At 44.1% G+C, this 27,114-nt stretch overlaps 1 protein-coding gene across 1 annotated transcript in view; it reads left to right on the top strand.

Moving 5' to 3' along the window:
* The window catches only part of LOC126474460 (uncharacterized), a 159,828-nt gene that overhangs the window by 20,242 nt on the left and 112,472 nt on the right, over window positions 1-27,114 (top strand). Inside the window, exon 5 of the mRNA XM_050101933.1 lies at window positions 20,780-21,303. Within this exon, the coding sequence (XP_049957890.1) occupies window positions 20,780-21,303 (524 nt within the window). The remainder of the gene's footprint in view (window positions 1-20,779; window positions 21,304-27,114) is intronic.

Raw genomic sequence — 27,114 nt, 5'->3', positions numbered from 1 at the left:
TGTGTTCTATCAAAGAGCTGTTGGTGTCTGACCGGGAGGATTTTAACATCCATGTTACCTGAAAGCATACAGTCGAGGACCATTCCCATAGCCTCATAAATGCAGAATGGAAAGAAGTTATATTGGACGAGTGCCTCAAGAAGAAGAGGAATACTGTCCAGCAGATAATAGCTATGCAGCGTAATGGATTCTGCAAGTCAGGCAAGTCAGGCAGACCAATGCTGTCGCTATAAAAGCCAGCCATTTTTGAAATTCTCAGTCTGTTTTCCACCTCACAAGAGACATCTGCCTCCAATCCAGAGGACCAGGCAACCAGTCGCTTTAAATTGGCAGTAGCCAATAGGAACGCAGAATCTGATCACATCGGGGATGTAAGATGGGCCCAGCAGCTCTGCAGCCTCATTTTAGTCGGCATGAAACACCAGCCCACATCGGCACTGCCCGGTCGCAGCAGCAGAATAGGAAGAAGCCATGGAAAAGTAAGTAGCCTTTGCTTGATGTCTGTGTTTACTGTCGTGTGAGAAAAATGAAGTCTTGTGCTGCTATTATCGTTTGTAAAGGTTTTTCTTCTTTGCGCCTCAGTGGATGCGACGTCCTTCAGCACCATTTTCAAGATGTCCCGTAATAGGGCTACGAGAAGCTGGATGTTCCTTCTCCTATACCGCAGAAACACTTGCTGGGAAAGTAACCACAGTACATGACTGCTCGCAGTGGAGGTCACGAAAATAGTGTTGCATGAAGACCAGTTCCGGGCAGACACGTTGACACTACAGAAAGGGAAGACTACCGTGTTTGGCGTGTTACTCTAGCCCATCGCAACTGTATCTATAGCAGGAATATGAGAAAATGTTACCACCACAGCGACACAATGAACTGCTACAAATCGGTTACGTCAAGGGCAGCTGACCCAGATGCCCTGTATCGTGCATTCCACTGACCCCAAACCACCGTCATTTGCGATCGCTGGTGTCAATCGAGAGCTCATTGGAGGTCTGTTGTGTTTTCTGTTGAAAGTTGGCTCTCCCTCGTTGCCAGTGATGGCCGTGTGTTGGTCAGGAGGCCAGTTGTGGGTCTGCAACAACTTAACTACCTGCTAGACATACTGAAACTGCACTTGGAGTTGTTGCCTGGGGTTCGATTTCGTATGGCAGCAGAAGCAACCTCTCAGCTATCCCCACACACCATGATTGCAAATTTGTAAGTCAATCTGGTGACTCGACCTATTCTGCTGCTATTTATGAACAGCATTGCAGAGGCTGTTTTCCAACAGGATAACTCTTGCCCACACGCCGTTCTACAGGGTGTCATTATGTTGCCTTGGCCTGCTCGATCATCGGATCTGTCCCTAGTCGAGTACATATAGAACATTGTAGGACGACAACTCCAGCGTCATTTATAACCAGTACTAACCGTCCGTGTACGCACGTAAGTGCTGTAGTTCTTCAGAGATGAAGAAGCTTGCACAAACTAGGATAGTGTGGAATGCTGCATCATACCAGTCTTCGTTCAGATAGCCACAACAATGGACAATACAAACCAGGCTGGAAAATAGATGTATTATGGAAATATACATTCCACATCGCTTCATAAACCACTGGACCGATTTCAGCCAAACTTGGTAAACATATTACTCACTGTCTGTAACGAATCGCTGTGCTGGATTGGGAATGGAAACCACCTGCCTGTCAAAGCGTTGGGAATGCAAAAGAAGTGTAGCTAACCACGCGTGAATACTTAGAAGTTATTCATGCATTATTTGAGAACTAGATCGACTTCCACCAAACTTTTCACATAATTTCAAACCTTAATGAAAATTTTTCTCGTTGACCCCCTCCCCCCCCCCCCCCCCCAGAAAATAGTGAAAGTGTATTGCTCACTATATTTCCGCTGTTAATGCAATAAAAGTGCCGCATGAGGTACGACGTTTTAATTTATTACATCTTTACTACCAACTATGTACGTGAAAAATTCTGCAGAGAGTATTCACAATACTACTTAACATACCTGAAAAATTATGGTATATCATTGTTCGTCATGTATGGTAATATAGGGCATATGCCGTCATCAACATTGAGATACGTTAAAAACCGCCGCAACTTCTTTGCTACTAACTCTATTCACAACACATTTCGCACACAATAGACACGTATACCACTGGATGTACGTAGCTAGAAAATATCATTGCACGACATATAGTTCAAGAGCTAGGACGTGATAACTAACGAGCTGGATATGACGTCATAAGCATTAAGCTGCATGAACACGGAACTGCAGGGCGATATTCGCTTCTGATGCTGGAGAACTGTGTGCACAGATATGTGTGGAATGTGACAAATACATGTGACATGTGCATATGCTGGCGAAGCTACAGGCAAAAATCTCCTGCTAAACCCCTCGACGGATTTCAACTGAATTTGATACTCATAATACTTGCTATATGGAAAGAAATACTGTGTGGGTAACAACTAGCAACCTCCTATTGGGCTAGGGATGATGGCGTAGAGAGGAAGGGGGTAAGATGAGATGGACAGGTGTAGGAGGAGATGGACAGTGGGGCAAGGAGCAGATTGACAGAGGAAGAGGAGCAGATGGACAGTGAGAGGGGGAGTAGCTGATGGATAGAGAGGGAGGAGGAAGAGATGGACAGAGAGAGGAGGAAGGAGGAGATGGGCTAGTAGACAAATACACTGAAGCGCTAAAGAAACTGGTATACGCATGCGTATTCAAATACAGAGATATGTAAACAGGCAGAATGCGGCGATGCGGTCGGCAACGCCTATATAAGACGACAAGTGTCCGACGTTGTTCTCGGATCATTTACTGCTGCCACCATGGCACATTATTAAGATTTAAGTGAGTTAGAACGTGGTGCAATAGTCTGTGCACGAGCGATGGGACACAGCATCTCCGAGGTAGCGATGAAGTGGGGATATTCCCGTACGACCACTTCACGAGTGTGCCGTAAATATCAGGGATCCCGTAAAACATCAAATGTCCAACATCGCTGTGGCCGGAAAAAGATACTGCAAGAATTGGACCAACGACGACTGAAGAGAATCGTTCAACGTGACAGAAGTGCTACCCCTCCGCAAATTGCTGCAGATTTCAGTGCTGGGCCGGCAACGAGTGTCAGTGTGCGAACCATGAAACGAAGCGTCATCGATATGACCTTTTGCAGCCGAAGGCCCACTCGTGTACCCTTGATGACTGCACGACACAAAACTTTACACGTCGCCTGGGACCGTCAACATCGCCATTGGACTGTCGGTGACTGGAAATATGTTGCCTGGTCGGACGAATCTCGTTTCAAATTGTATCGAGAGGATGAACGTGTACGGGTATGGAGACACCTCGTGAATCCATGGACCCTGCGTGTGAGCAGGGGACTTTTCAAGCTGGTGGAGGCTCTGTAATGGTGTGGGGCGTGTGAAAGAGTGATATGGGATCCTTGATACTGATACGACTCTGACAGGTGACACGAACCTAAGCATCCTTTCGGATCACCTGCATCCATTGATGTCCATTGTGCATTCCGACGGACGTGGGCAATTCCAGCAGGACATTGTGACGCCCCACGCGGCCATAATTGCTACAGAATGGTTCCAGGAACACTCATCTGAGTTTAAACACTTCCGCTGGCCACCAAACTCCCCAGACATGAATAATACTGAGCACATCTGGGATGCATTGCAACGTGCTGTTCTGAAGAGATCTTCACTCCCTGGTACTCTTATGGATTTATGGGCAGCCTTGCAGGATTCATGGTGTCAGTTCCCTCCAGCACTACTTCAGACATTAGTCAAGTCCATGCCACATCGTGTTGCGGTACTTCTGCGTGCTCGCGGGGCCCTACACGATATTAGGCAGATGTACCAGTTTCTTTGCCCCTTCACTGTACATATTTGTGCAAAGCCTAGTGCTCGTCTAGTATTGACAACAAGACTGTCTCGAGAATTACTCTTGTCACAGAAAATGCTGGAAATGGCGACAGCTGAAGTCGATGCAGCGCTGTACTCGACTTATCAATCTGAGACACACGTAGCAGCTCTGTCTGGTAGATAGCAGCAATAGCGCTTGCAGCGTTCTGCTGTAGCTCTTCCAGTGTGTGAGGATTTTTTCGGTACGTCTAACCCTTCAATTTATCCCATAGGCAAAAATCACAGGGAGGGAGATCAGGCGATCGAGGTGGCCAGTTCATGCACTGCCTCTTCTGATATTCCTCTTCTCGTAGAACACCTCACGCATTTGTGAGAAGTTTGTTAATACGTTGTGTACTGTATCTCAGTCTTGCTGAAAATATCAATAAAGTCTTTTATTTTCAGTAAGGTGATGAACATGTGGATTAAACAGTTCATGGACATGCTGGCCCACATTATCAGTTTGACGTAAGAATCGTGTTACGATGTGGACACCAGACACCGAGCAGCAAACACTAATTCTGAGATTATGGAACGGCGTTTCAGAGTACTGATGGCGTTTTCTGACGCACAACTGCGTATGTTCTGTGAGTACACATATCCTTACAGCCTGAACCAGGCCTCATCTGAAGAAATGAAAAAGCCGTAATTCAACTTTACTCAGAAACCATCGGTAGGACTCAAGACGTGAAAGTTCGTCTGCAAGCTTCCACTTACGAACAATAGTATATTTGTAATGAAAAAGACGCAAATCCTTTCCGATAGTGTTTCAGCATGACGATCTCTCCACGACTCCCAGTTGCACAGACAAACGTCGTTGAGATTTCGTCGTATTTTGCCCTGCACTTCCCTTTATATGGTTACAATTTTTATTCTCTACAGAGCTTGCTTCACACTTTTACCACTCAGTTCTGCATTCCAGACTTTGCTGGAGGTTTTTCCAAAACGCTTCCTGTGTTAAACTCTTGTGCAAACAGTTCTGCACATATTTTCCACGAATTGTGCTTCGCATATCACTTGATAGTGAACACGCGCTGTTTTGTATCACGAGCACCACTTATGTTGCATTCCACTGGTCAATAAACACGTCTGCTTCTCTCACTCACTATCACGTAATGACACAGCGTAATACTGCGAACAGGGCATGTGGGAGTTGCAAATGCGCTGACTTGTGACAGCAAACGATTGCTGCATAAAAACCACGATTTCCAGCATTGTCAGTCTTACAAATATTTTCTGTATCAATTTTTTTTTTGCCCATCCTGTATTTGCCTTGTGAGACAACGTCTATAGCTCAAAGAAGATGTTCGGAGACGAGGCTGTCGTGTACAGGGATGTGACATCGTTAGGGAACTGATTGTAAACGCAGTGTAGAGAAACATACAGATGACCAGCACATGGTGCAAAGATATGCAGTTGACCCTCAATTAATTTTCAATATACACAAATGATCTGACGGACAGAGTGAGCAGCAGTCTACGGCTGTTTGTTGAAGATTCTGTCGTGTACAGAAAGGTGTCGTCTCTCGTGATGTATTCAAAGTGCCCCCATCTGCACTGCGCCATGCCGAATGCAGCCTGTATAGAAGGAATACAATCCGTCTTCACTCGCTGCCACGGACGCTAAGCAAGCCACTGCAGTGGGTGTCTGGGAAGTTGGTAGAATACATGGATAAAAAGACATTAAAAGCACAGACCTCTCTCTCCTTGTCTTGACCGGAGGTCACACGCCCACCCATCTACCCCTCACCCGCAGGCAGATGCCACGCGAGGTGCCATCGCAGCAAGCGTCTCTAATGTCACTGTATGCGGTAAGCAGTAACGTGTCATAACGCTCTAACGTTATTTTTAACTTATTAGTGCTTTGGAAAGTATTCCCATATAATCTGGTGTTTGTAAAACAGCATCCCTCTGACATTCCAACGCGCCAGGCTTCACCCTCTAGCATTTGCATCTCCAACTCCTACCTCCCACAATTTGAAACAGCTATTTACTTTCACGTCAACTACAGCAGTAGTCACATAACTGCCACAGGGCTTCCTGCAAGTCGCTGTTACATCCGGTAGGTTACCTGCCTTCCCCTCGTTTCAAAATGCTAGCAGCCGGCCGCGGTGGTCTCGCGGTTCTAGGCGCGCAGTCCGGAACCGTGCGACTACTACGGTCGCAGGTTCGAATCCTGCCTCGGGCATGGATGTGTGTGATGTCCTTAGGTTAGTTAGGTTTAAGTAGTTCTAAGTTCTAGGGGACTTATGACCACAGCAGTTGAGTCCCATAGTGCTCAGAACCATTTGAACCATTTTTTTGAAAATGCTAGCACTACTGTATTACGACCTGCTGTTTCATATGTTTTCTAGAAACGTAAATGAGATTCTATGGAAGAAAGAAAACATCATTCTGAGACATGTATGGCAGGAAGTAATTCATATTAACAGGTTGATACTACAGAGCGCCAACAACAAAAAATTTTGAGCTGCAAGGCAGTAATAACACCCTTTATCTTAGAGGAGCATACACACGATACTAATTGACTAAAAATCTATACGCTAACCCACAATGGCTAATACAGACTTAATCCATGCCAGCACCTTAATAGCACGTTGGAATAGAATTTACAGGGAATATGACATCAATTCTACGTGACACAAAGCCTTTATAGATTTATGTAGATATAGCACGTCCAGTTACGGTTTGACAATTCTAGTATTGTTCACTCATCCCAACAGAGTGATAATTGCCGAATTTGTCACCCGTGAAATGACGCCCCAATTACGAAAGATGACGCTTCCTCTTTTTTTCAATTTCACTGTCGTAGTGATCAGAGATACAGTGTGTCACTCCTACAAATTAATAGCGGTATCTTTTTCCTCTACTGTTAGCATCATCCTTTCTTTCTTTCACTGGTGCCATGTCCCGCACTGACGCAGGGTCGGCATTGTTAGGAACGGATTTGGCAAGGTTAGGATGAAGGGGTGACCAGATGCCCTTCCTGCCGCCACATCGTACCCCCCTGGACGGAATTAGTGTACCCCAACTGTCTGCGACTGGTTTCATTCATGGAATAGTGCGAACATGTTCAGATGTCGGCGAGTCGTGTAACTGTAGCGGAACGTGGGGACCAGCCCGGTATTCACCTAGCGGGATGTGGAAAACCGCCTAAAAACCACATCCAGGCTGGCTGGCACACCGGCCCTCGTCGTTAATCCGCCGGGCGGATTCGATCCACAGACGGCGAGCCTACCCGAGTCCAGGAAGCAATGCGTTAGCACTCTTTTTTTCTGAATCTTATTTTTATTTTTTTTCTTATTTTTGTTGTGTAATTGATCAGAGGCCTTCTGCGCCCCGCTGGTAATATGATGAGTCACGTCTTCTCGAAATTGATGTGTTCCGTTCAATTGTTCAGAAATGTTCATTAGTTCAAACAGGAAACCCTCTTCTCTCTTGGCTTAACACATTCCAGCTGCGAGGCGGGTCGTGGAAAGCACTCCCAAGGAAGTTCGAGAAAAATTGTCTGTATTTTGAGTGACGGACAACGACATTATGACGGACATTGAGGTATGTCCAAAAATCGAGTACAGAGTCTACAGTTTGTCCAACTAGGTAGTGAATGGCATGTCCTCGAATCCAATTCACAGCACTGGTCTTTGTCTGAGGAAAATAGTCACGTTCTGGAAATAGTAATGAAAGGGGAGTAATCCGATCCGGAATATCCCGCGTTAGAAAAGCCACAATACGACGAATCAATTGCCAAACCTCCGCCGCCGGTCCGTCATTGTCTGGCACTCCACACATGGAACATAGAGGTGATTGGGCGAGGTGGATACGATGAAGGCGAGAGTGGTTGATTTGCTTACCATTGACAGTTAGGTACCAGACAGATTGAACATTCGTGTCAAGGTAACAGGCGAACACCGCGCGCCATACATGACGTCAATCAACCTGGGGGAACTTTTGTTCAATCGGGTTAGGTGGACGACTTAATTTTGAGGACATTGTATACTGCCTTTGTCTTGAGTAAAAGCTGTCTTGGTAAAGTGAGGCGTAGATAACTGAGTCCAAGAAAGAAGTATCTTATATAATGGAACTGGTCTGGAACATCCGAGATCATCACTGGAGCTGACAGAGAGACCGGCGTATATGCCGACAGGAGGAGACCAGTGAGGCTCGTTGGGCAACGTGTCCATACCGTCATCTGGGAGCTGACAAATGGGGCGCGAGCTCTATCCGGCACGTGAAACAGACCTATCCCACCACTTCACGGGGAAGAGTAAGGGGTTGCACAGTTAACTTTGAACAACAGCCCAGAGCTGACGAAAGATGGAATCGCTGCCAACATGCGGCGTGCCACAGTAAGCGGGAAAGGTAGAACTTGTGCTACATGGGGAACTCGGGATATGATATATATATTGACATATCGAGCTCGTTGGAGAATATCTAGGTCCATAAGACCTGCTCTGATCATTAAAAGGAGGCGTCGGCAGTTGATGGTGGCTGAACGACGGAGATCAGATGAAAAATTTATTCCCAAACAGCGAATGGTATCAACAGTGGTGAGAGGTGTATCGCACTCCACGGGAAGTCCCGTGCCAATGAACATAACTTGTGACTTACGTACGTTTAAAGAGTTACCCGACGCCTCACCATAAGTCGCTACCCACGTCAAAACAGCTCGATCATCGTCGGCATAACGTAAACAGATGACTACATCGTCACCATAGTCCGTGCAACAGAATCGGTAGCGATCTATGGACAACCCTACCAAACGTTGTCTTAGTCCACATAGCAACGATTCCAACGGAAAGGCGTAGAAAATCGCCGTTAGAGGGCAACCTTGACGTACAGGTCGACCTATTTTTATCGGAGGAGTGAGTCTGCCGTTGTACATAATCCTGGATGAGGCACCCCGCAGAAGGCGCATCACTACCGTGATAACGGCGACAGGGAAACCCATATGGTGGAGAACGGCCGTAAGGAACGAATGGTCAACCCTATCAAAAGCTTGACTAAAGTCCAAAGACGCAAATGCCCCAGAGAGGCGTCGTGCCTGGGTAACGGCGATCATATCCCTGTAGCGGCATGAAGCCGTGCGGATATTATTATCCCCTCCCAAAGATTCTTGGTCTGGCGACACAACATATCGGGCAACGTTTTTAAGTCGTGCCGCCAAAAGGCGAGTGAAGATTTTCATATCACTGTTAAGGAGCGTGCTGGGCCGATAATCACTGATATTGTTGCCATCATGCGGTTTATCTACAGGAAAAATAATTCCTTCCATGAAAGCGTCCGGCACAGGTACTTCCGGAGACATCAGTTCCCAACAGATAGAGGTTAAGGTGGACTCTAACAAATCACGGAAGGTGCGATAAAATTCGAGGGGAAGACCGTCGGGTCCTGGGGACCGATTGATGGTTCCTGCCCGGATCGCATCGCGGACTTCATCATCAGTCACCTCTGACATCAAGTCAATCGCCGCACTCATCTCCTGGGACACCACCGAAGTTGAGCTGTGAGACTTCCTCGATCAACTCTGCGGAATGTGGAATTGCGGCGTAGAGCTGCTGGTAGTGGGCGTGAAGCACATTCCCTAATGCAAATTGGGTTACGTAGCGACGCCCTTCTTGGTCTGTTAGGCCGTGAATCAATTTTCGGCGTCGATTTTGGCGTTCTTGGATGATATGGTACATCGACGGATGTTCATGAGGCATGCGATCAGCAGTACGAGATCGTACTATCGCTCCTTCCAAATGCCTTCGCATGAGATTGGAGATTTGGGCCTTAGCATGGTTCATCCTTGTATGGCGCTCATATGAGGCTGGCATCGTGGAGCATTCTCGTAGGATCCTGTAGTAAAAGTCCATAGTGCTCTTCCTCCAGGCGACAACATCTTTGCCATACCGGATCAAAGATTTTCGAAGAGCAGGTTTTGCACACTGGATCCACCGGGATATGGTAGACGGATACGTGGGACGGCGTCTATTACATGTGATCCAAGTGTCTTCTATTAGAAGTCGACAGTCAGGTGAATTAAGAAGTGCCGTGTTCAGCTTCCATAAACCACGTCCGTGCCATACTGCCTGTCTTGTGAGAACAACATCACAGAAGTAAGCCTCATGATCTGAGAAAGTAACAGGCCACATTTCAGCCTGTCGTGTGTGTTGAATTAGGGATCGCGAGATGCAGATGCGATCCACTCCGCTAGAGGAGAGCGCAGTGTAGTACGTAAAGCCCAAAAGATCACCGTGAACACGTCTCCACGTGTCGACAAATTGTAGTCGCGTGACGACTGTTTCCAGAGCTGCGAACCGAGCGAGGTGGCGCAGTGGTTAACACACTGGACTCGCATTCGGGAGGACGACGGTTCAATCCCGTCTCCGGCCATCCTGATTTAGGTTTTCCGTGATTTCCCTAAAGCGCTTCAGGAAAATGCCGGGATGGTTCCTTTGAAAGGGCACGGCCGATTTCCTTCCCAATCCTTCCCTAACCCGAGCTTGCGCTCCGTCTCTAATGACCTCGTTGTCGACGGGACGTTAAATACTAACTACCACCACCACCAGAGCTGCGCATGATGAGTGACGCGGCAATTGATCCTGAGGTCGCTGGATGCAGTTGAAGTCTCCACCTATGACCCAGTCATCGTGTGGTCCCATAAAAAGGGGTGTAACTTCATTCGCGAAGAAGGCATTGCGTTCACGACGGTAGCTGGAGCCCGACGGCGCATAAATGTTGACGATGCGCGCACCAAAGAGAGTAAGGGCCATACCTCTGCCGTTGGGGAGGTATAGGACATCTTCGGCAGGAAGACCTTTTCGTAAGATGATGGTAACACCACTACCGGTGTCCGAAGCGGGAGAAAGATGCGCCGTGAAGCCATGTGGTGGTGAAAAATCGGCGACATGCACTTTCAGAAAAAGCGCAATATCTATGTCCGCATCATAAATCATATCGCGAAGCAGCGCTAGTTTGTGGGGCGCACGAATGGTCGCGAGGTTAATCGTTGCGACACGATAATGCTGGTGTTGGAGTCCCACAGGCACAGGTGGGGCTTCTTCTTCAGGAGCGAGAGGTCGTCGGTCTTGCCGTTCCGCTGAAGAGGCTGCTATTGTGGAGAGTTTGCGGGCGCGGGCGCAACCGATGGGGGCGTCCCATCATCAGCACCGTCCACCCCAGTCCCTTCGATCTCCATGTCGTCTGCCAAGGAGACTGATACTGCGGTAGGGCATCGGCTGTGCACATCATCCACGTGGAGAGGAGACGTAGTTTTCGGCTCAGCGGATAGGCTCTCTTCAACGTCGACCTGTGGGCGCGATGGCGCCAGTAAGGAGGGGTGTTCGTTGCCAGTGGTCGCCTGTGGCGGGTCGTTCGCATCAGACTTTTGGTCATCAAAGAGCGGTTTGTTGTCCATCTTCGGGTCTGCATCCCTGGTATCCATCCGGAGAATGGATTAATCAGGGGGTGTACGGTTACATTTCTTTCTCTTTCGTGGCGATCCTTGTTTTCGAACATGTCGTACAGAGTCCGATTGCGGGTGGCTTTCGTCTGACTCCGGACCAGTCTGAAGGAAAGCAGAAGTAGGTACGACTTCCGGATCAGGGTCCATCTCAGTAGCGTTTTTAGTCACCGTGCTACAAAGATTCGTCAGGTCAGGATCTGGCTTCTGTGGCACCTCAGCAGGAATCTCAGTAGTGGTTGCATCTACCTGATCAGACGATGTCAACGGTGCAGGAAGATCTTGTGTAGAGGCGCTACCTTCCTGGGCAACAGTGGCATATGTGACAGGGATCTGAATGATCACCGCTGGGGACGCTTCCTCGCCGACCGGTGTCTGGATCAGGCGGCGTCGCATGCAGGCGGATCTGACGTGGCCTTCTTGTCCACAACCCGCACATGTTCGGGGTTGGCCGTCGTGCATGACAATGGCTCGCACCCCGCCAATTGTCTGGTTGATGGTATATGTTTTTTCAGTTCAATTTTGACCTGACGCACACCATTAAGGACATGGTAGGTCGTGAAGGTCTGCCATTCTTCCTCTACGTAACCGGTAACGTTACCGTATGGTTGTAACGCAGAGACAACTTCGTCCTTCGCCACTTCAAAAGGTAGTTCAAACACCCGAATCGTGCGTTGACCGTACTCTGCGAGTTCAAGTGTTACAGCTCCGACGTGACCATCAGAGTATTTGAACTTAAGTCCATTGGCATGTCGGCGAATAACATCTTCACACACCTCGGTGTTTGTCATTATAATATAAACGACACTACTCGTGATCGAAAAATGGATTCTGAGAACGTGGTTAGGATCTAAACGAACTTCTTCACGCACGAACATTTCAACTTCATGTGCACGTGGTCGTGCATGTTCAGCTGGGAAGGAAACTTTAAGGGTCGCACGGCGGTAAGCGCTCGACATGTTGTTCACGGTGGACTGACACAAGCCTTAAAGCTACGACGCGGAAGTAAACAACGCCTGCAGCGGAGCACTGGCCGGCGCGCGGGGCCGTCCGCACGCTGCCACGGCTGAGAGCCGACTAACCCTCGGCTATCCTCGCGGGTCAACTTGGCTCTGAGCACTATGCGACTTAACTTCTGAGGTCATCAGACGCGTAGAACTTAGAACTAATTAAACCTAACTAACCTAAGGACATAACACACATCCATGGCCGAGGCAGGATTCGAACCTGCGACCGTAGCGGTCACGGGGTTCCAGACTGAAGCGCCTAGAACCGCACGGCCACACCGGCCGGCGGCGGGTCTACTGTTAGCGTCATCCCTTCCTATACCATTCGGGAATGGAGTGTGAAAGGAATGTTTCCCAGTAAACCTTCATATTACCTCTAATTTACTCTTTGCTTTCTTTCACAAGATATAAGTTGGAGGAAATAATATTTTTTCTCATAACAGTTAGAAGAAATTAAAAAAACATCGACTCTCAGCCCCCTTTTTAAAGTGTCACTCTCCCCATGTTTTCGCCATTAACAAATCTTCCATGAAAAGTACCGTCTTCAATATATAGCATTAGCATCTTCCTTATTTTGAAATGCAATTTGCTTCCAGTCGTCAGCGCTTCTCTTTCTTTTCTGCAACCATTACATTACGGTTCGGTGATCGTCCAAGCGCGTCCTTATCTCTCGTTATTTCACTATAATGGTAAACTTATTACACATCTACGAAATTGATGGGCTCCAATGACTTCTGCATGACAGCGAAGAACCACTATATATTATAAACGTTCACTGTAGGATCTAGCCTCCGTTCAAGACAATGAGATGTCTGTGCTCTTAATGTCTGTTTATTCATGTACTCTGCACAGTGCTCAGGCTACGACACTCGCTGCAGTGGCTTGCTAGGTGATCTGCAGGCGACTGTGGCAGTGAATGAAGACAGGTTGTGTTCTCAAATGGTTCAAAGGGCTCTAAGCACTATGGGACTTAACATCTGAGGTCATCAGTCCCCTAGACTTAGAACTACTTAAACCTAACTAACCTAAGGACATCACACACATCCATGCCCGAGGCAGGATTCGAACCTGAGCCGTAGCAGCAGCACGGTTCCGGACTGAAGCGCCTAGAACCGCTGCGCCACAGCGGCCGGCTGGTTGTGTTCTCCCTATAGGGCATCCGCGGCTTGTAATTAAAGGCTCTGAGGCGAAGTCGCTACACAATATATATTAACATAAATTTCTCAGTAACGTGTTACAGAATTTAAATTATCAGCACGCATATCGCATATTTCCCACGTGGATTTATATAACACTGTCAACGTTTTTGGAGCTTAATATATAATATCAAGCGATGTTTTTCGAACTGGGTAGCTAGTCTTTTGCTCCATGAAATGTCAATTAGCTCTGCGTAGCAGAGCTTTGGGGACTCGGTTTCGTCGGAGTACAGCTCCTACTGGCTTTGGTATTTCAATCAAAGGGTGTCCTGCCAACCTGCGCACAATATTCACGTTCCATTGCAGACATCAAAAGGGAATAAACAGAGTTGCTGAAACTTCGCTATCGAATCCGTGTCTCTGCATGTCTCTATTATGCTTTGATGCGTCATTAATCGACGTTTAGTATGGTTGTCTTGATAATGCTTTAGACAGTTTTTTTCTACCGTTGGTTATTCTATACATCGTGGAAATAAGTTTGCAAATATCTCGTCAGAGTGCACTACAGTACAGTAACGTAACTATCACCACCTAGCGAAAGTTTCACGAATAATTAGAGGAGAAAGGGCGCGAAATGCATCTCGTGCGCAAAATATGTTCCGTTACTTTAGTTCCCTTGCTTTCTCATTGCTGTTAACTTGCGATATTAGTAAGTTACTTTTGTTAGCGTATTTTTCGTGAGTTTTGCTTTCTTGCAAATAACAGCAGCATACGACGAGTTCGAAAACAACACAATGAATTCAGTGTAATTTATTAGGTAAAATTTTGGAACATTCGGTTATAATACGAACATGAATCAAGAACAAAACCAATGTAAGACTAGGCAAGGGTATACACGCAATTTTAGAAGAGCAGTGTGCAATGCAGCTAAACTCACAAACGCTGCAGTTTGAGCTCGCAAAACGTTAACAGCCTGATATTTAGAAATGAAAATACCTAAAACATTAAGCATGCAGCGAAGCTAACACACAGTGGGTTTGTTTTGGTAAACTGCCAGTAAATGTGACCTTGGGGGGATAAATAACCTACCTACAGATTTTACCTTGGAGTTAGCTCATGATATTTAGTAGTTGGTTATGAAACAGAAAGACAGTATGTATACGTTTGGCTAGAGTGTGATATTCCCCCCCCCCCCCCCTCGCCCCCTCCCCTCCTGTAATTTTGGTTGTGGTGACAGACTGATCTGTAGCGTAGCCCGACGTCTACGTTAATTCAGATCGATAAATGTCGCAGCCTTTCCCAGTATGAAAACTATGAGCCGCTCCTGCTGTACGGGCAGCCTTCGGCGCGGTGAGATGCTTTGAGTACATCGCGGGAGGGTTCCTGTTGTATTTTTTGTTTTCTGTCAGTAAAAACGTAATTCTATCCTCGTTCCGTGCTAAACACCGGCTTGCTCACGAGCGTTCGAAGGGACGGTAGCGCGGCCGGAGAGGAAGACTGGTGGCTGAGGTCCGACCGACGACTGCAGTGGCGTGTGGCGAGAGGGGATGTGGTACTCTATGCAGTGCAAGACAGACACATTACACGGTGTGGCGGTCTGTTTTAATATAGATGTTACAATTATTCCTGTCTTATCAAGTCAATTGTGACAGTTTGAGTCTTTCAAAGGTTGAGCACCGGTATGAGCAAGCGGTTGCAGCGACCTGCCCTGTATGAAGTTAGGATTACATAGTGGGAGCGTGCGGAAGCCGACCTCACATGATGTGCTCCAGACATTTGGAGAGAGGTCCCTCATCATTTAGCTTGCTTTTAAGTGAAGTTCATAGTTTTTCACGGTTCCCCTATTTCCTATCCTATGTGGTTGTGCGAGGAACAGTAGAAGTCATCATCATCAGTTATCTGCTATATTAGCAGGTCCTTTGCCTCTCCATTTTCTGCGATCCATTGCTTCCTTCTTAAGGCTGCTGTATGTTGTACCGTCCATCATGTCATCCAGTATCTGGAATCTCTTCCTTCCTCGCTTCCTTTTCCCTTCTACATAACCTTCTAAAACTGTTTTTATCAGTCCGTCATTCTTTCTTAATATATGCCCAATCCAATTTCTTTTTCTTCTCTTTATTACATCTAGTAACTGCCTTTGCTCTCCCACTCTTCTCAGTACCTCTTCATTTTTTACTCTGTCCATCCAACTTATTCTTTCCATTTTCCGCCATGTCCAGATCTCAAAAGCCCCCAGCCTTTCTCTGTCTTTTTTCCTCATAGTCAATGTTTCAGCGCCATATAGAAGAACACTCCATACAAGACATTTTATGAGTCTCTTTCTGAGTTCTCTGTCCATACCGCTGCAGAAGATTCTCCTTTTCTTATAAAACGCCTCTTTTGCCATTGCTATCCTTGTTTTAATTTCTGTGGTGCACTTCCAGTCGGTGTCTATCCTGCTTCCAAGATACTTAAAATTTTGCACCTGTTCTAGTGTTTCTCCATTCAGCACAATTTTTATTTCCTTATTTCCTCCTATTGCCAATACTTTTGTTTTATTTGTGTTAATTTTCATTCCATATTTTTTTCCGTTACTTGCAATGGTGTCCACCAAATCCTGTAATCCTTTTTCCCCTGTGGCTAGAAGGACCATGTCATCAGCAAATCTCAAGCACCCTACTCTTCTTCCTCCAATTTCTACTCCTTTGTCATCTAATGAGCATTGGTCAATCATATTTTCCAAGTACAGGTTGAAAAGAGTAGGTGATAAACAGCATCCTTCTCTTACTCCTTTCCCTAGTCTGATCCAGTTTGTACTTTCTCCTCTCACTTTAACTGAAACTTTTTGATTAAGGTACAATGAGTTTATAAGTCTTCTTGTTTTCCAGTCCACTCTCTTTTCCCTCATAATAGTCGCCAGCTTGTCCCAAACCACACTGTCAAATGCCTTTTCTAAATAGATGAAGCACATATATAGGTCTCTTCCTTTTTCAATAAACCTTTCTCCCAAGATTCGTAGGAGCCCTATTGCATCTCTGGTGCCCGTATTCCGTCTAAAGCCAAACTGCTCCTCGCCGAGATTCTCCTCTATTACTTTTTCAAGTCTTTTATTAATTATTCTTAACATCACTTTGGCTGCATGTGAAATGAGGCTGATTGTCCTGTGCTCGCTGCATTTCTTGGTTCCTTGTTTTTTCGGTAATGGAATCATTACTGTTGTCAAAAAGTCCTCAGGCCATTCACCACTGTCATATATTTTATTACATAACCTCAATATTTCTCTTATACCATTGTGGTTCAAGCATTTTAGTATTTCTCCCGGTATTGTATCTGTACCTACTGCTTTGCCATTTTTCATTGCAGCAATGGCAGACTTTACTTCTTCCATTATGATGGTCGGTCCTTTCTCTTCATCACTTACACTGTTGTGTGATTCAAGTTCCAGAGTTTCCGGTTTGCTATTTGTGTCATATAGCTCTTTTATATATTCTTCCCATCTCTGGAGGACATCGTCACGATCATTATACACTACCTCTTCGTCTTTACTCAAAATTTCCATAGTAGCACTTCCTGCTCTGTTTTGTTCCCATGTCATAGTCTTTACTCTGTTGTATAGTAAGTCGTATCTTCCCTTCCTGTCCAGTTCTTCAATTTCATCACATTCCTCTTTTAGCCATTTTTTCCTAGCCTGCTCTGTTTCTCTTCGCAGTTCGTTATTTAACCTTCGGTATATCTTTCTTGCATCTTCAGTGTTCTTGTTTTTCAATTTTCTTCTCTCCTCCATCTTGGAAATCATTTCTTGTGTGACCCATGGTTTTTTTGACCTTTTCCCTTTTACATATCCTATATTTTGCTGTCCTGCTTTAATGATTCCTTCTTTCAGCATATTCCAGTACTCGTTGGCATTATCAGGTGCTTCTTTGTCTCGTAATGTGTTTAGAAAGTCCCGAGACAGCATTTCTGTAATTTGTTCTTTGTTGGACCTTATCTTCTCTAGATCCCATTTCTTCACCATTGTCGCCTTTTTCAGTTTTTTCATTCTTATTTCTATTTCTGCCATAAGTAAGTTGTGGTCACTATTAATATCTGCACCTGGTAATGTGTGCACCTTCTTGATTCCATTCCTGTATCTTTCTTCTGCCAGTATAAAATCGATTTGGTTTCTATATTTATCCCCTGGTGATTTCCAAATGTAGAGCCTCCTCTTATGGTTCTTGAACCATGTGTTTGCTGCTATCAGCTGCCTTTCCCTGCAGAAGTCAATTAACCATTCACCTCTGTCATTTCTCTTTCCAAGACCATGACTGCCTACTATGTTTCCCTCTTTCCCTTCTCCCACAATGGCGTTCCAGTCTCCCATTACTATTTTGCAGCATTTTTTATTTTCATCCATTATTCTCTCTATTACATTGTACGTTTCCTCTACAATTTGGTCATCATGTTCTGAAGTTGGCATATAGACCTGGACAATCAGTAAATCTTTTTGTGCACCTTTCAGCCTTACACCAATAACCCGGTCATTTGCATAGTCTACATATTCCACACATTTAGCCAATTCCTTTGTCATAATCATTCCTACTCCATTAATTCCTTTTACTTCTCCTCCTGAGTAGTAGAATACATATTCATCTGACAGCAACTCTCCATGTCCATTCCATCTTACCTCAGCAATTCCTACGAGGTCCATATGATTCTTTTCCATCTCTCTTTTAAGGTTTTCTAGTTTTCCTGCTTGTAGCAGAGTTCTGACATTCCAGGTACCAATTCTCGTTTTGATTTTTTGCTTCCTTTCAAGTTGTCCCCCCGGAGATCCGAATGGGGGACTATTTTACCTCCGGACACTGATTTAACATGAGAGGAAGCCATTTTTTGTGCATAAAATGGAGACTGCATTATGCAGGGAAGATAATCTGCGGTGGTATTCCGTTGCCTTCCGCAGTTCTGGAGGCCGCCCCTAACATGGGATACAGACGCCTTTTGCAGCCGCCCGCTCCGGGTCAGACGCTGCATGAGAAGTATAGGTTGGAAAATGAAAGACCCCTAGCCCTCGAAACCTAATAGCGTCAGGGTCGGAAAAGAACAAGAGCTGGCCGAGGGTGGCCAGATAGGAAAGATAAGAGTGAGGAGCCTGGCATAAGTAAGTGGAAGCAATGCCAGGACTCAGCTCGGGGCCCCGTGGTCGCCAGCCACGTATCACTAGGTGTGACTCCCTGAGGTAACAGTAGTAGTAGTGTACAGGCAAAAGTTATTTGATGATATCCTCTGTCTTCTTGATATTATGTGGGAGAAGTAGTAGTAGTGTACAGGCAAAAGTTATTTGGTGATATCCTCTGTCTTCTTGATAACATGTGGGAGAAGATCAATTAAAAGCACCAAAACTGTAAACAGTGCCATACATTGGTGTGATTGCACGTACGACGGCGATAGTCGTTAAACTTATTTACGTGTGTCTTCTTGAAAAAAGAAAGAGTTGGCGTATATGTCATATTGAGAAAAAAAATCACAAAAGATTGCAGGGCATACACGGTAGTGGTAGCTGCTTATAATTATGTGCGAATTCTTGGAAAGTAGGAGGAAAACAGCGAAATATCCCCAAAACTCTGAATATCAGTCGCAAAAAAATGCTTTTAGGAGTCACACTTTGCTGGAAATTGCGTAAAGGAGGCCCCAAAACTGTAAGTACCACTGGGTAGATGCTTTGCTTCAGATTTGTTATATCACCCAAATTTAATGCTGTTGCTCGAGCGAGGTACAGACCACGAATGCAAAGTCCCATCTCATGATACTGGTTACCCTAAGAGGGGTCGTGGTTGGGGGAGGGAACACACACTGCACAAGTAGTGGAGGGTAGACGCCTTTTTTGGTAATAAGATATAATCACTAAGATTAAGCTAGTCTTGCATAAACATAGACTACTTGGCACCTATCTTGATCGATACATAAGGATAATTAAATTGACAGTTATGTTCCAATAGCAACATCATAAACAAACGCAGTTTGTTTACATAAGGATCCGAGAGCAAATGACTGATTTGCTTACATAAGGAGAACAATGACCACACTGGCGTACAACCCGAACAGCCCTCCTTACTTTCTGCATTACATTTTTGGCTGCTGCTGCGTGCCGGACGTCTCGTAGTCAGGGTTAATGCCATTCTGTAGCCCTTTGGACAACATGTTCAGCAAGCACGCTGTCATTTGTTCAAAGTTTCTAACTCTTGGAAGAATGGTAGAGTAGGTTTTATTTATTTTCTTGTATTATGTGTGATTCTGCATTCATGATAGGCCATGTAAGCAAAGATTTTTAGTAACACGTTGTTTCACATTACCCTTAACGGGCACATTACATTAAACATACAGAACATCGCGCAAGAAGGCGATTAGCCACAGTCAGTTTTAAAAATAGATTATGCTTGGTTCACATGGCTCTGAGCACTATGGGACTTAACAGCTATGGTTATCAGTCCCCTAGAACTTAGAACTACTTAAACCTATCTAACCTAAGGACAGCACACAACACCCAGTCATCACGAGGCAGAGAAAATCCCTGACCCCGCCGGGAATCGAACCCGGGAACCCGGGCGTTAGATTATGCTAATCCTCTTTTTAGATACAACCGTACATGGGTAAATCATCAATAACAACATATTTTATGACATCATTACGACCTTATAGCCAACTAATGAAACAATTATCCGCATTCAATATGTCGAGAGTCAATAAGCAGTTGTTTGTCAGCACTGACCTCAACGGATACATTTTTGTTAAGCGCCTATGAAGCTTCAATTTTGTTAAGCGCCTATGAAGATTCAGTTAAAATTAAAGTTTTGTAGACAACAACTTCTCTGGGCGATACTCTTTCCAAACGTCTTACAGCATGTAACAGTGTTGACTCACAACGCAGAACGTTAATAGTAATCCAATTTTGCACCAGCTACTTGAGCATTATTAAAGTCGATACCAAGAACACGAATAGTGCTTCCACATACTTTACTTGTGTGATAGGAGTGCTGTACGCTAACCACTCAAGCTGTTGTGATGAGTCTCCATTGCATACAACAACATGCCAAATAATTTTGTCTATACAGTAGTAGCTTAAGATATGCTGCCGGCATTATTATTTTGCTTTCGAAAAAGTTACATTTTGCATTGTCGTTCGAAATATACTCTGCCACATTTGTTATTGGTAGCCTGAGGAGTATGAGCTAAATAAGTTGTTGTGTACAACTAAAATAAAGCTAATTGAGTTTCAGAAACAGACAGACGATAAGACAGTAATGAATTTTCTGTGTTATAGATTCAACAGGAGAAAGAGTTTGGAGAAACATCTTCCCTTGCATCGGAGTTCCACTTCGAGGAGGAGAACGCTATTCAGGGAGAGACAGAAGTCACGTCAGAGAAAGGCGAGGACGAAACGAGCCATCCTGAGCAGGTCCCGCAGCAAAAGAAGACTAGGCCATCAGTGAGGAAGTGCAGGCCCAAAGCACCTCCAAACAGACGCAGACCAGGATCGCCATTAATGAGGGGCGTAGGTGAGACGTTACCAACGGATGCAGCCACTGGAACTCTTCTAAAGCAGGAACGCACTCCAATACAGCGGAAGAACATCGGCACTCAGACACTCAAAAGGAAGCACGTGTCTAGAGTACTGACGAAGAAAAGAGCAATGCATAAGATGATAGAGGAAAGGCTGGATGAAGAGCCGGAAGAGCAGAGTGAAGTGACTGAGGAGAAGACGAAGAATCTGGATGAGGAATCTAGCACAGAGGCGGAACAAGATCTGGTGGTAACTCCTGCTGTTGAGAGCAACAGGAAAAGCAGGTATGAACCCCATTACCTCATTGTGTTTACTAGTGTTGCGTCTTCATGACAATGCGAGAATCTTTTAAGACGCTGGATTTTTCAGCAGTAACATTTTAGTGACTTAAGATTAGATGTTGACTTCTGTAGTAGACACTAAGATACACCACACAACATCAGGCAGAACAATCTACAGATATGTTGCATAGGCTTTTATTAACATATTGTATCGTCACGTTTATTATATTCGACAGCTCCATCCCAGAAAAATAACCAAATATATTCCTATGGTCTCTTTCCTCACCGAGTCCATATCGTCGTTCTCAATGGAATTGTTCTACGGTACTGACCATTATCCGAACTAGACACTACATCCAATAGCATACAGGTAACACCTCGTTATAGACTTGGATAGAGTTGCTAATGGCTGCATCCGACACCAATCTTCGTCAATACTTCCAATGAGTACCTCAACCTGAACTTTGTTTTCAGAACCATTATTGTCCCTGTATCATCACACATTGAGTGGCTTACGTAATTGATCCACTCATAATATTTATTTAACGGTTCAAGACACTGGAAAAATATCTTGGATAAGCGATGGTACGCCAAGGAGCTAGGGTTTTTCTGTACCGTCAGTGCTTGTTTATAAACTGAGGGCAAGGGTTTTGCTGTAAGGTCAATGCTTGTTTATATGCTGTGACAGTGATGAAACTTTTATTAAACGGAACTACTCATACGTTCTCCGTTTTAATGGAATCCGATTGCCGATTAGAAGAAAAAGACAGTAACACAGCGACTGCCACGGTTTTCTAAAAAACAGTAACTACGAAGATGAGAACCATCGGTGCAGTCCTCTTCTCTATGTGCACATCGAGTGATTATGGGAAAAAGTCGATGCGCCGCTAATCTCGATCATCACGTTTCGTATAATCCCAGTCTCTTTTCCGGAAATTTCACTAAAGATGTTGTTATGTGTTACATCATCATCAACTTACACGGGTACATCGAAATATAATTATTTAAATGTGTCACAAGATACAAAAATTACAAGTACTGAGCACACAGGAGCACACAGGTCACACCTGTATTAGTAAAAGACTAATCCGGTGCAAGGTCACGCTGTTTCGAATGCTGGCTGCCATCTAACAGCTTCCAGGGGCAACAAAAATTTGATTTTTAGCATTTCATATTTATTGTCGACAGAATTTAAAAATTTAAAATGCTGTCACAATCTTCTCATTAAGACGTATAAACTTTAAAGGTTTAACACGGTAAAATAAGTATTAGAGATAGAACCTTTTATATGTCTTGACGCAGCCTTACTGACGGCACGCTATATTCATACAGTATTTGAGAATGAGAGCTCTTAGTGACTTGCAACAGACTTTAAATATAATTTCAAACCTTTTCTAAACTTTTTCTCTATTACATGCTTTACGTCAAATGCTTAAACTTTAACTCATTTGTAACGTAATCAGAAGTTTGAAGCTATTTTATGTGATTACATGTGAGTCCGATTCTTTAAGGAATCGGGGTTTACTGGTTGTGTACCAGTCGCTTGGCGAAATTTGAGGAACTGCCCATATACTCGATCCACGCCATATAACTTCTTCACTCATGTAGTATGAACTTAATCTGTCTCCGTTATCACCACTGGAATACAGTAGTTTTATGGGCCTTGGCTGAATTATCTGTAGGCACGTTTAAGTCTGCCGTAATACTTTCTAATAATAATCTTAACTGACTGACTGACTAATTGCCTCACATGGCCCAGCCCAACCCGCTCAGCACAAAAACTTGAAATTTGGAGAAAGTGTGGATCTCATACTGTAGCCTTCGTTTAAGAAGGGTTTTTTTGATTTTCCAACCCTGTGGAGATGAAATAGGGGATGAAGTGTTTTTTTTTTTTTAAAATGTCGGTATTAAACCAATTTTTCAGCTAGGCCTACGAAAATTGGTATTTGGTTTCTCAGTCAGAAATAAAGACATATGTGTTTCAGCATTTTTGGAAATTTAACCCTAAGGGGGTAAAATAGAGGGTGAAATCTTTTTTTGAAAATATATCATTATTCAATAACTAGTGGAGTAATTTTAAAGCTACATTTATGAACAAATGCTATTTGACTTCTCGGTTACAAATAAAAAAACACGTATTTCATTGTTTTTGGAAATTGAACGCCTAAGTGGGTGAATTAGGCGATGAGGTTTTGTGTGAAAATTTTTTATTATGAAAGCATAAAGCTAAAACTGTTGTTGTTGTTGTGGTCTTCAGTTCTGAGACTGGTTTGATTCAGCTCTCCGTGCTACTCTATCCTGTGCAAGCTGCTTCTTCTCCCAGTACGTACTCCACCCTACATCCTTCTGAATTTGCTTAGTGTATTCATATCTTGGTCTCCCTCTACGATTTTTACCCTCCACACTGCCCTCCAATACTAAATTGGTGATCCCTTGATGCCTCAGAACGTCCTACCAACCGATCCCTTCTTCTAGTCAAGTTGTGCCACAAACTCCTCTTCTCCCCAATTCTAATCAATACCTCCTCATTAGTTATGTGATCTACCCATCTAATCTTCAGCATTCTTCTGTAGCACCACATTTCAAAAGCTTCTATTCTCTTCTTGTCCAAACTGTTTATCGTCCATGTTTCACATCCATACATGGCTACACTCCATACAAATACTTTCAGAAACAATTTCCTGACGCTTAAATCTATACTCGATGTTAACAAATTTCTCTTCTTCAGAAACGCTTTCCTTGCCATTGCCAGTCTACATTTTATATCCTCTCTACTTCGACCATCATCAGTTATTTTGCTCCCCAAATAGCAAAACTCCTTTACTACTTTAAGTGTCTCATTTCCTAATCTAATTCCCTCAGCATCACCCGAGTTAACTCGACTACATTTCATTATCCTTGTTTTGCTTTTGTTTATGTTCATCTTATATCCTCCTTTCAAGATACTGTCCATTCCGTTCAACTGTCCTTCCAAGTCCTTTGCTGTCTCTGATAGAATTACAATGTCATCGGTGAACCTCACAGGTTTTATTTCTTATCCATGGATTTTAATATTCTTTTGTTTCCTTTACTGCTTGCTCAATATACAGATCGAATAACATCGGGGAGAGGCTACAACCCTGTCTCACTCCCTTCCTAACCACTACTTCTCTTTCATGTCCCTCGACTCTTATAACTGCCATCTGCTTTCTGTACAAATTGTAAATAGCCTTTCGCTCCCTGTATTTTACCCCGGCCACCTTCAGAATTTGAAAGAGAGTATTCCAGCCAACATTGTCAAAATCTTTCTCTAAGTCTACAAATGCAAGAAATGTAGGTTTACATTTTCTTAATCTAGCTTCTAAGATAAGCCATAGGGTCAGTATAGCCTCACGTGTTCCAACATTTCTACGGAATCCAAACTGACCTTCCCCGAGGTCGGCTTCTATCAGTTTTTCCATTCGTCTGTAAAGAATTCGCGTTAGTATTTTGCAGCCGTGACTTATTAAACTGATAGTTCGGTAATTTTCACATCTGTCAACACCTGCTTTCTTTGGGATTGGAATTATTATATTCTTCTTGAAGTCTGTGGGTATTTCGCCTGCCTCATACATCTTGCTCACCAGATGGTAGAGTAGGCTATCAGTAGTTCTAATGGAATGTTGTCTACTCCCGGGTCCTTGTTTCGACTTAGGTCTTTCAGTACTCTGTCAAACTCTTCACACAGTTGCATATCTCCCATTTCATCTTCATCTACATCCTCTTCCTTTTCCATAATATTGCTCTCAAGTACATCGCCCTTGTATAGACCCTCTGTATACTCCTTCCACCTTTCTGCTTTCCCTTCTTTGCTTAGAACTGGGTTTCCATCTGAGCTCTCGATATTCATACAAGTGGTTCTCTTTTCTCGAAAGGTCTCTTCAATTTTTCTGTAGGCAGTATATATCTTAGCCCTAGTGAGATAAGCCTCTAGATCCTTAAATTTGTCCTCTAACCATCCCTGCTTAGACATTTTGCACTTCCTGTCCATCTCATTTTTGAGACGTTTGTATTCCCTTTTTGCCTGCATCATTTACTGCATTTTTATATTTTCTCCTTTCATCAATTAAATTCAATATTTCATATGTTACCCAAGAATTTCTACTAGCCCTCGTCTTTTTACCTACTTGATCCTCTGCTGCCTTCACTACTTCATCCCTCTAAGCTACCCATTCTTCTTCTACCGTATTTCTTTCCCCAATTCTTGTCAATTGCTCCCTTACGCTCTCCCTGAAACTCTGTACAATCTCTGATTCTTTCAGTTTATCCATGTCCCATCTCCTTAAATTGCCACCTTTTTGCAGTTTCTTTAGTTTTAATCTACAGCTCATAACCAATAGATTGTGGTCAGAGTCCACATCTGCCCCTGGAAACGTCTTACAATTTAAAACGTAGTTCCTAAATCTCTGTCTTACCATTATATAATCTATCTGAAACCTGTCAGTATCTCCAGGTTTTTTCCATGTATACAACCTTCTTTTATGATTCTTGAACCGAGTGTTAGCTATGATTAAGTTATGCTCTGTGCAGAATTCTACCAGGCAGCTTCCTCTTTCATTTCTTACCCCCAATCCATATTCACCTACAACGTTTCCTTCTCTTCCTTTTCCTACTATCGAATTCCAGTCACCCATGACTATTAAATTTTCGTCTCCCTTCACTATCTGAATAATTTCTTTTATCTCATCATACATTTCATCAATTTCTTCATCGTCTGCAGAGCTAGTTGGCATATAAAATTGTACTACTGTAGTATCCATGGGCTTCGTGTCTATCTTGGCCACAATAATGCGTTCACTATGCTGTTTGTAGTAGCTTACCCGCACTCCTATTTTTTTATTCATTATTAAACCTACTCCTGCATTACCCCTATTTGATTTTGTATTTATAACCCTGTATTCACCTGACCAGAAGTCTTGTTCTTCCTGCCACCGAACTTCGCTAATTCCCACTATATCTAACTTTAACCTATCCATTTCGCTTTTTAAATTTTCTTACCTACCTGCCCGTTTAAGGGATATGACATTCCACGCTCCGATCCGTAGAAGGCCAGTTTTCTTTCTCCTGATTACGACGTCCTCCTGATTACCCCCGAAATATTTTACCCAAGAGAACGCCATCATCATTTAACCATACAGTAAAGCTGCATGCCCTCGGGAAAAATTACGGCCGTAGTTTCCCCTTGCTTTCAGCCGTTCGCAGTACCAGCACAGCAAGACCGTTTTCGTTAGTGTTACAAGGCCGATCAGTCAATCATCCAGACTGTTGCCCCTGCAACTGCTGAAAAGGCTACTGCCCCTCTTCCGGAACCACACGTTTGTCTGGCCTCTCAACAGATACCCCACCGTTGTTGTTGCACCTACGGTAGGCTGAGGCAAGCAAGCCTCACCACCAACGGCAAGCTATATGGTTTCCGGCGTTTGTGGGGGAGGGGGGGGGGGTGGAAGCTGAAACTATGAACATTTAAATTTGGCTTCTCAGTTAAAAATAAAAAAATACTTACTGCACTATTTTTGGAAATTCAACCACTTCGGTTGTAAACCGGGGGATGAAAGTTTTTATGCAATTATTATTTTGCAATTTTTGAAGCTAAATCTGTGAAAATTTGTATTTGGCTTCTCTATTAGATATAAAACATAAGTATGTCACTGTTTCAGGAAATTCAGTCCCTAAGGGGATGAAATAGGGAATGCAGCGTTTTATGGAAATAATTCTTTGCGAAAGCATTTTTGCAGCTAAATCTTTGGAAATTGGTGATTGGTTTCTCGGTTAAAGATGAAAAAATACGTTTTTCAC

Source organism: Schistocerca serialis, chromosome 4, assembly GCF_023864345.2.
Source record: "Schistocerca serialis cubense isolate TAMUIC-IGC-003099 chromosome 4, iqSchSeri2.2, whole genome shotgun sequence".
In the NCBI taxonomy this organism is placed as follows: domain Eukaryota; kingdom Metazoa; phylum Arthropoda; class Insecta; order Orthoptera; family Acrididae; genus Schistocerca; species Schistocerca serialis.
The sequence above is the reverse complement of the archived record's forward strand: the minus strand, read 5'-3'. Positions and strand labels throughout refer to the sequence as shown.